The 10,460-nt window shown below is 42.2% G+C and overlaps 1 protein-coding gene across 1 annotated transcript in view; it reads left to right on the forward strand.

Annotated features, from left to right (window-relative positions):
- wdr27 (WD repeat domain 27) overlaps positions 1 to 9,289 on the forward strand; it is a 47,419-nt gene extending 38,130 nt beyond the window's left edge. Inside the window, exon 24 of the mRNA XM_061790647.1 lies at positions 7,898 to 9,289. Within this exon, the coding sequence (XP_061646631.1) occupies positions 7,898 to 7,975 (78 nt within the window). The 3' untranslated portion in view covers positions 7,976 to 9,289. The remainder of the gene's footprint in view (positions 1 to 7,897) is intronic.
- Positions 9,290 to 10,460: the final 1,171 nt, after the last annotated feature.

The raw sequence follows: 10,460 nt of genomic DNA on the forward strand, positions 1-10,460 counted from the left end.
TGGAACTCGGCGCACACATCAGTCGTGACAATACGGTACTTTTTTAAAATCAGGAATGATTCTGTCGATTTTGTCTAAATTGTACAAAAATCAGCAGAAAATAAGGACGATATGCTCTTCAATTAAGCCTCTTTGCAGTTTGCCATGTTACACAGATAGCACTTATGGCTACAACAAATTCTGCGCAAAATGACTAGTAGAGAATAAAGACCATGAGATATCTACATGTTTTGTATGTCTTACCAAGCCACATAATAAAAAGTTGGTTACCTTCATTGGAATCCTATCTTGTAATGTTGAAAAATGGAGGTCTGTAGTCATTTATTGTTTCAATAAAAAAAAAAAACATTTCCCTTCATTTTGTCACTGTGTTTTTTATTAACTAACCAACTACACATACAGTGGGTTCAGAAAGTATTCAGACCCCCTTAAAGTTTTCACTCTTTGATATATTGCAGCCATTAGCTAAAATCATTTAAGTTAATCGTTTTCCTCATTAATGTACACACAGCACCCCATATTGACAGAAAAAAACGGAATTGTTGACATTTTTGCAGATTTATTAAAAAAGAAAAACTGAAATATCACACAGCCATAAGTATTCAGACCCTTTGCTCAGTATTTAGTATAAGCCTCCTTTTGAGCTAATACAGCCATGACTCTGTTGGGGAATGATGCAATGAGTTTTTCACACATGGATTTGGGGATCCTCTGCCATTCCTCCTTGCAGATGGTTTCCAGTTCTGTCAGGTTGGATGGTGAACATTGGTGGACAGGCATTTTCAGGTCTCTCCAGAGATGCTCAATTGGGTTTAAGTCAGGGCTCTGGCTGGGCCATTCAAGAACAGTCACGGAGTTGTTCTGAAGCCACTCCTTCGTTATTTTAGCTGTGTGCTTAGGGTCATTGTCTTGTTGGAAGGTGAACCTTGGGCCCAGTCTGAGGTCCTGAGCACTCTGGAGAAGGTTTTCGTCCAGGATATCCCTGTACTTGGCCGCATTCATATTTCCTTCGATTGCAACCAGTCGTCCTCTCCCTGCAGCTGAAGAACACCCCCACAGCATGATGTTGCCACCACCATGCTTCACTGTTGGGACTGTATCGGACAGGTGATGAGCAGTGCCTGGTTTTCTCCACACATACTGCTTAGAATTAAGGCCAAAAAGTTCTATCTTGGTCTCATCAGACCAGAGAATCTTATTTCTCACCATCTTGGAGTCCTTCAGGTGTTTTTTAGCAAACTCCGGGCTTTCATGTGTCTTGCACTGAGGAGAGACTTCCGTCGGGCCACTCTTCCATTAAGCCCCGACTGATAGATGGCTGCAGTGATGGTTGACTTTCTAGAACTTTCTCCCATTTCCTGACTGCATCTTGGGAGCTCAGCCACAGTGATCTTTGGGTTCTTATTTACCTCTCTCACCAAGGCTCTTCTCCCCCAATTGCTCAGTTTGGCCGGACGGCCAGCTCTAGGAAGGGTTCTGGTCGTCCCAAATGGAGGCCACTGTGCTCTTAGGAACCTTAAGTCTAGCAGAATTTTTTTTGTAACCTTGGCCAGATCTGTGCATTGCCACAATTCTGTCTCTGAGCTCTTCAGGCAGTTCCTTGGACTTCATGATTCTCATTTGCTCTGACATGCACTGTGAGCTGTAAGGTCTTATATAGACAGGTGTGTGGCTTTCCTAATCAAATCCAATCAGTATAATCAAACACAGCTGGACTCCAATGAAGGTGTAGAACCATCTCAAGGATGATCAGAAGAAATGGACAGCACCCGAGTTAAATATATGAGTGTCACAGCAAAGGGTCTGAATACTTATGGCTGTGTGCTATTTCAGTTTTTCTTTTTTGATAAATCTGCAAAAATTTCAACATTTCAGTTTTTTTCTGTCAATATGGAGTGCTGTGTGTACATTAATAAGGAAAAAAATGAACTTAAATTATTTTAGCAAATGGCTGCAATATAGCACTGGAAAATTTAAGGGGGTCTGAAAACTTAACGCACCCACATGTACAGTGTGTGGTCTAATGCATAGATGCCACAGTACTTCTCACATCTCTCTGTGAAATAGTGCACCACCCGCGCATGTCTCATAGATGACTTATGGCGCCGTCTCCCATCTCTTGTGTGCATGTTGGTTTCCGTCTGCGCAGAACATTCTGTTATTTTGGTACCCTAACAGTCTGTGCTCTCTGTTTGAGATTTTAAATCATTTGCACGGAATTATTATTGATTCAAAACCTCACTTGATGGACATTGCCGGCATTAAATACCATTTGCTGACACTTTTGCCAATATTTGGATGACTCCCATCAGAAAATTAAACACACATTTTCCCCTGCTTTTGAATTATGCGTATGTAGTAGTAGTGGTAGTAGTAGCAGTAGTGGTAGCATTTTCCAGCGGTATCCAGGAAGCTTGTCCAACAATTGTGTAATATACTTTAGATCACATGTCATGCAACCTTTTACTTTGATTTATGACTATTAAAAACGTTGCAACTTCCCCTCATGGAAAAGGCCATGTCTTGACAATATGAAAGACCATGTCTTTTAAAATCCTCTTATATGGGAAAAACACATTTCATAAGATGCCATAAATTGGAAAACCTATAAATTAGGCACTGTGTTAACTTATTGCCTAAGGACTCTTCTGGTAAATCTTCCACACAAGATCACATCTATGCAAACTCAGTTTTTTTTGTTTTTGTTTTTTTTAAAGTTCAAAATTCAATGAAGTCACAGCTGGTAACCCGGCATGACCCCTGCAAATACATTGAAACAGTGCTCAAAAATATCTGACCTGTGACCCTTGATAGCCAATTGTTGTCATCTTCGCTCAAGTTAGCCTCAGTGAACAAAGGTTGGAGGTCGTTGAGGTGGAATGTGTTGGATTACAGATGCTTGCTGTATGTACATCGGTAAAATGATGTCAAGACTTTAGTTTGTGCTTTAACACAGTAAGTAGCATGTCAAGTCTGTTGCTGATCTCAGTAATGAAGCTGCTCGCTGACCTTTTTAACTCCTCAGCACATTTTGCAGCAACCCAGGTGCACAACCCAGACCGTGACGCGATTCTAGATTACGGTCAGTGAACAAGAGGTCATGGTGAAAAGACGGCTCTGAGAAGACTCAAAAATGAGTGTTAGATTATTGTGAGTTAATACGACAATAACAATGGGGAACAATTTGAAAAAAACATTCTGTTGAGTTAGATTTTTATGCTGATTAAAGCTAAAATTGGCATGCTGATTCCAAAATTGCAGTCAGTTTTTTTTTTCTAGCACGTCAAGTTTTTTTCTCCACAGCTTACCCTCCAGATAAGCAAAATTCCACTGATTAACTTTAGTAAGACTTGCCAGCTGATTATGATTGGACTCATCTACAGTTACGTGGCAACTTGTTTGTGCAGTCACAATTGTGACAGTGCGGTGAGAGGTGTGTGCAGCTCCCAATAGGTCAGTACTATCAATATCTGCAAACAGAAAGCTAGCATAGTAGGAATTCAGAGGATTTGTGCCATATCCTTTATAAAACATAATAGTGTTAAATAAACATTGCAGTCATGCCTGTTTCTTTTATATTTCATTCTATGTCAATATTTGAAAAGTTTTATAAAACAAACACATCTGTTAAGTACAGTATTTTTCATATTTTGTAAGAAAACGGTTATGTATAGTTCAAAAACTTGATGTGATAGAGAATAACTGAGGTCAGTGTTGGATTCCGCACCCAAAAGTTAGTTAAAAATAACTGTCAGATCTAACTCAACAAAAATTGTGTTCCCCTGTGTAATCGTTGCATTTTGGAAAACAACAGTGGGTAGGGGTTGAACAGATTTGTCGACAAGTCGACTTCACTACTATGTTTTTTGTTTATTTGCCCACGGTGAGAGGCGCTGAGCAGGTGTGGTATACTTATTGTTCCCCGGCTCTGCGCCTATACGTTGGGGTTCACCCCGGTGGACGAGAGACTGTTGTTTGTGCCTATGCACCAAACAGCAGTTCAGGGTACCCACCTTTTTTGGAGTCCTTGGAGGGGGTGTTGGAGAGCGCTCCCGCTGTGGACTCCATCGTTCTGCTGGGGGACTTCAATGCTCACGTGGGCAACGACAGTGAGACCTGGAAGGGCGTGATTGATAGGAACTTGGACTTCTTGGACTTGTGTGCTCATCATAGATTTACCATAACGAACACCATGTTCAAGCTTAAGGGTGTCCACACGTGCACTTGGCATCGGGACACCCTAGGTCGCAGTTCGATGATCGACTTTGTGGTTGTGTCATCGGACTTGTGGCATGTCTTGGACACTCTGGTGAACAGAGGGGCAAACTGATCACCACCTGGTGGTGAGTTAGCTCCGATGGTGGGGGAAGATACCGTTCCGACGTGGCAGGCCCAAACACTGTCAGAAGGAGTTTCAATTCCCACCTTGGACAGAAGTTTGCTCTTGTTCCGGGGGAGGCGGGGGACATTGAGTCTGAGTGGACCATGTTCCGCGCCGCCATTGCTGAGGGGGCCGAACGGAGCTGTGGCCGTAAGGTGGTCGGTGCCTGTCGTGGCGGCAATCCCCGAACCCGTTGGTTGACACCGGTGAGGAATGCTGTCAAGCTGAAGAAGGAGTCCTATCGGGCCTTTTTGGCCTGTGGGACTCCCGAGGCAGCTGATGGGTACCGGCTGGCCAAGCGGAATGCAGCTTTGGTGGTCACAGAAGCAAATGCTCGGGCATGGGAGGAGTTCGGTGAGGCTATGGAGAAAGACTTCCGGAAGGCTTCGAGGAAATTCTGGTCCACCATCTCCACCATCTACTGTCTCAGGAAGGGGAAGCAGTGCACCATCAACACTGTGTATAGTGTGGATGGGGCGGTGCTGACCTCGACTCGGGACGTTGTGAGTCGGTTGTAGTATTTTAATTTTAATTATTGACTCCTCAATTCCACCGACACACCTTCCCATGATGAAGCAGAGTCTGGGGTCACTGAGGTGGGCGCTCCTATCTCTAGGGTTGAAGTCACCCAGGTGGTTAAAAAGCTCCTCGGTGGCAAGGCCCCGGGGGTGGTTGAGATTCGCCCAGAGTTCCTAAAGGCTCTGGATGTTGTGGGGCTGTCTTGGTTGACACGCCTCTGCAACATCTCATGGACATCGGGGACAGTGCCTCTGGATTGGCAAACTGGGGTGGTGGGGGACCGGAGGGTGTGTTCCAACTACAGGGGGATCACACTCCTCAGCCTCCCTGGTAAGGTCTATTGAGGGGTGCTGGAGAGGAGGGTCCGTCGGGAACTCCACATTGAGAGGAGCCAGATGAGGTGGCTGGGGCAACTCATTAGGATGCCTCCTGGTCGCCTCCCTGGTGAGGTGTTCCGGGCACGTCCCACCGGGAGGAGACCCCGGGGACAACACAGGACACGTTGGAGAGACTATGTCTCCCAGGTAGCCTAGAATCGCCTCGGGATCCCCCCGTAAGAGCTGGATGAAGTGGCTGGGGAGAGGGAAGTCTGGGCATCCCTGCTCCCGCGACCTGACCTCAGATAAGCGGAAGAAAATGAATGGATGGATGGCTACAGTATTATAGTTCAGGAACGGCAACAGGCGAGTCGAAAGTCCTCTACTGAACACAAGACCATCCGGTTTGTTGAAGAGAAACACATGCAGGACTCTCACTAATTACAAAAAAACTACAATTAGCATAATGGTGAGTCACATTTTTAATAATTTCTTTTTATTTGTTTCTTTGCCTGTCGGTCTCTAAATATGTCATTACATGAAACTGGTCCGTGATGCAAAAGAGGTTGGGTACCACTGTACTGTGCTTAAAAAATATCAATGATGTCATTGATTAATCGACTTTCAGTTGACTTTCATCACATTGTAGCCGACGACAAAAAAAATCTCTGGTCGTTCAACCGCTAACAGGGGGTCATGATGTTCAATTGGCCTTCAAAAATGAGGGGGGAAAAACAGCAGTATACATGGCATGTCTATTTGTGTAACTGCTTGACCACAGATTTTTTTCCTTTTGATTATTTTTTTGGGGTGGGTATATTTGGGTTTAAATTTCCCTTATGTAAGTAATCCTCCTCCCCTTGTCATTGTAAATGCAAGTTTTGTTGGAAAATGCATTACTAAACTCATTGTCTTAAGGATCACAAGAACAACACTGTGGCACATCATTTTTGTTTTGGTTGAACTCACGTGTTTTACAGACATTAGTTGAGGCGTTTACACATAATTATTAACTGTGTTGTTTAAAAAAAACTTTCACAAATATTTGTGTTTTCAGTCTCCAAAATATTGTAGTTGTGTAGAATGATAAAAGCAACACGTCCCCCCACCCCCATTTTCATCTCCACAGTGTCCCAAAACTGGTGTAATACATGCATGTGTGGTCAGCACCGAATTGCAGTATAATCAGTTGTTGGAATCCTCCTCAGACTGCTGTTGGCTAAACCATCTGCTTGCCCGCTGAAGATTTGTGTGCCTCAAAAAGCATTAGAGTGTGCATGAGAAGTACAGTATGGTGGTCCGTTGTTGAGCTCAGTCTGTTTCATATCACTAATTGGCAGATACTGTAGTACCCCCGCATTCCTACTGTTTGTATGTTTTAAAAAGATGCTCCACAGCAGACCTTGAGATTTATCTAATTGGAGACTTTAATCCTTAATTGGATAAAGTGATATTTGGTAGAAATGTTGGTGTTCATAATCGAACCCACACTATGGGGTACTATAATGAAGTATAGAGAGTGATAATAACTTGAAAATTAAAAAAATAACTAATGTAGTGTAGTCAACTGCAATAATTATCAGGGTGCGACAATTAATTTCAAAGTATTTTAATGAGTGTGCTATAAGTACAGTCCATTTGCACATTTTCCCTGCTAGCTAGTATAAGTCAATTCTATAGAATATATAATAACAGTATATAAACCTCCCGTCAAACTGCTGCTTTCACTCAGTGCTGGGATGAGAGCTCCTCTGCTGACTGTTAAAAATGAGGTAATGCTTCCTTTTACTAAGAAATATAGCAGTGATTGCATAAACATGTGTATGTGTCTCTGTGTGTGCGCGCGCGTGTGTGTGCTGCATCCACATCTTTGTGTGAGTTTACATGTGTGCGAGCTTCTAGGAAAATGGCAGATTTTCAAGTAGGATTAACTCTCGTTACAATGTGCTGTAAATTATTGAATATGCGCATGCAAAATATTAGCGCCCCAATTTTTCTGCATCTAAAGCACTTGTTCAATGCTCAATTTTAATTATTGACCGTTTAAGAATACCCCAGCATGTAAAATCAAAACAGCTTACCACTATTTTCAATATATGATGGCTATAGTACAGACAGTGGTGTGATGCAGTTGTTTATGCTCTGAAATTAATTTCAGTATGGCTCAATTTTGTGCAGTGCGTGCTTTGATACGGGATTAATTGCACTGTGGGAATAAAATTTGAAGGATGCAAAATTATTGTAGTAAACATACAAACTACAAATCCTCTATGTTGCATGTTACTTGTTATATTGTCGAAATTGAATTAATCAGCCTATTATTATTACTACTCCAATATGATGCCACTATCTAGCTGTTTGCATAGTGTTTCATTTTGTATATTTGTTTCTCTTTATGTAGCACAAATTAAAGAGGGACAGTTCTTGAGATGGTTGCATTTGCAATGTTGCTAACAGGTTTGGGGCTTATTATGGAGAATAAACCCAAAGTTTAATTACATTTTACACTGTGAAAAAGCTCAGCCTGACTAAAGTATGTAAAATCAAAAACTCAAAAAGTCAAAACTCTCCAAGGGGGAGTTTGAATCTGTGGTGCTAGTTGTCTCTAAAAGACCATTCATGCAATGTGGTGCTTGAACCACAAACAATTAAATGACATTTTCTGTTGTTTATTCCATAGCTGCTGACCGGGACTCTGGATGGGAAGATAAGCCTGTTTGATACTCGCAGTGGGCACCGTCTGTCACGTATCACGTAACATGTACAACATGGCCGTGTAATCACAAGCAGCTTCTGCGAAGGTCATAGAAGTCCAACCTGGCCATTATTTATTTACAGAAAATGATCATATATTGTTACACTGAACAAAAATATAAACGGAACACTTTTGTTTTTGCTCCCATTTTTCGTGAGGTGGACTCCAAGATCTAAAACTTTCTACATACACAAAAGGCCATTTTCCTCAAATATTGTTCACAAAACTGTCTAAATCTGTGTTAGTGAGCATTTCTCCTTGTCGAGATAATCCATCCCATCTCACAGGTGTGGCATATCAAGATCCTGATTAGACAGCATGATTACTGCGCAGGTGTGTCTTAGGCTGGCCACAATAAAAGGCCAATCAAATGTGCAGTTTTATCACACAGCACAATGCCACAATTCTAAGGGAGCATGCAATTGGCATACTGACTGCAGGAATGTCCACCTGAGCTGTTGCCCGTGAATTGAATGTTCATTTCTCTACTATAAGCCGTCTCCAAACGCGTTACAGACAATTTGGCAGTACATCCAACCGACCTCACAACCTCAGACCATTTGTAACCACACCAGCCCAGGACCTCCACATCCAGCATGTTCACCTCCAAGATCGTCTGAGATGAGCCATCCGGACAGCTGCTGCAACAATTTGTTTGCATAACCAAATAAACTGTCAGAAAACATCTCAGGGAAGCTCATCTGCATACTCATGGTCTTCATCGGGGTCTCAACCTGACTGTAGTTCGTCGTCGTAACCGACTTGAGTCAGCGAATGGTCATATTCGATGGCGTCTGGCACGTTGGAGAGGGGTTCTCTTCATGGATGAATCCTGGTTTTCACTGTTGAGGGAAGATGGCAGACAGCGTGTGTGGCGTCGTATGGGTGAGCGGTTTGCTGATGTCAACGTTGTGAATCGAGTGGCCCATGGTTGCGGTGGGGTTATGGTATGGGCAACGAACACAGGTGCATTTTATTGATGACATTTTGAATGCACAGAGATACCGTGACGAGATCCTCAGGCCCATTGTTGTGCCATTCATCCACGACCATCACCTCATGTTGCAGCATAATCATGCATGGCCCCATGTTGCAAGGATCTGCGCACAGCCATTGAAGAGGAGTGGACCAACATTCCACAATCAACAACCTGATCAACTCTACGCGAAGGAGATGTGTTGCACTGTGTGAGGCAAATGGTGGTCACACCAGATAATGACTGGTTTTCTGATCCCCCCAGACCCCCATAATAAAGCAAATCTGCACATTTCAGAGTGCCCTTTTATTGTGGCCAGCCTAAGGCACACCTGTGCAATAATCATGCTGTCTAATCAGCATCTTGATATGCCACACCTGTGAGGTAGGATGGATTATCTCGACAAAGGAGAAATTCTCACTAACACAAATTTAGACATGTTTGAAAAACATTTGAGGGAAATGGACTTTTGTGTATGTAGATCTTTGAGTCCAGCTCATGAAAAATGGGAGAAAAAACAAGTGTTGCGTTTATATTTTTGTTCGGTTAATGTGTTCTCCAGTACAGTGGCTATATAAAGTCTAACATCTCTGTTCAAATGCCAGGTTTTCATGATATAAAAAAAATGAGACCATGATAAATACATAATGATAAACACATAATGTGAGCTGTAACCTCTACTACTTAATTTGGAAAACAAAACGGCCTTTTGTAAGGAAAATAAAGATAACTTTGCTAATGTGGTTGCACAAGTGTGCACACCCTTTTATAACTGTGATATGGCTGTGTTCAGAATTAACCAATCACATTTAAACTCATGTTAAATGGGAGTCAGCATACACCTGCCACCATTTTAAGTTTTATCTAATTAACCCCAGATACATTTCTGAGGTTCCAGTAGGCTTTTCCTGACATAATATATATATATATTTTTTTTTAAGTTTTGTGCTGACACTGACTGGTATTTGGAACTGTTAATTATTCCCTCCACCTTGACTAAGGCCTCAGTTCCAGCTGAAGAAAAACGGGTCCAAATCATGATGCTGCTACCACCTTGCTTCACTAGGTATGGTGTTCTTCGTTGCGTTTGCCCCAAACATATACAGTATCTTTGGAATTATGGGCAAAAAGTTCAAACTTGGGTTTCATCGGATCATAACACATCCCACATGCCTTTTTGTAGATTTGAAGTTTGTTTTTGCACAATTTTAAAACCAATGTTGAACCTTTTGGCCATTACACTAAAAGCGATGTTTGGTGCAAACACAACACTGCTCATGATCAATGTCAGCAAAAGATCACGAGAACATCGTATATTTATTTGGGATTAATCAGAGGCACTTTAAATGGTGGCAGGTGTAGATATAAGAGTTATAAGAGGTTGTGCACAGTCTCAGTTGTTTTACTTCCCCACTTGAAGTAGAGTTGTGCAGGTTATAAGTCCCATTAATAGTCAAACAAGTTTTTTTTACAGATAATTGATATTGTTCTCTTTTTTAATGTCACAAAAAA

This window comes from Phyllopteryx taeniolatus, chromosome 11 (assembly GCF_024500385.1).
Source record: "Phyllopteryx taeniolatus isolate TA_2022b chromosome 11, UOR_Ptae_1.2, whole genome shotgun sequence".
NCBI lineage: Eukaryota > Metazoa > Chordata > Actinopteri > Syngnathiformes > Syngnathidae > Phyllopteryx > Phyllopteryx taeniolatus.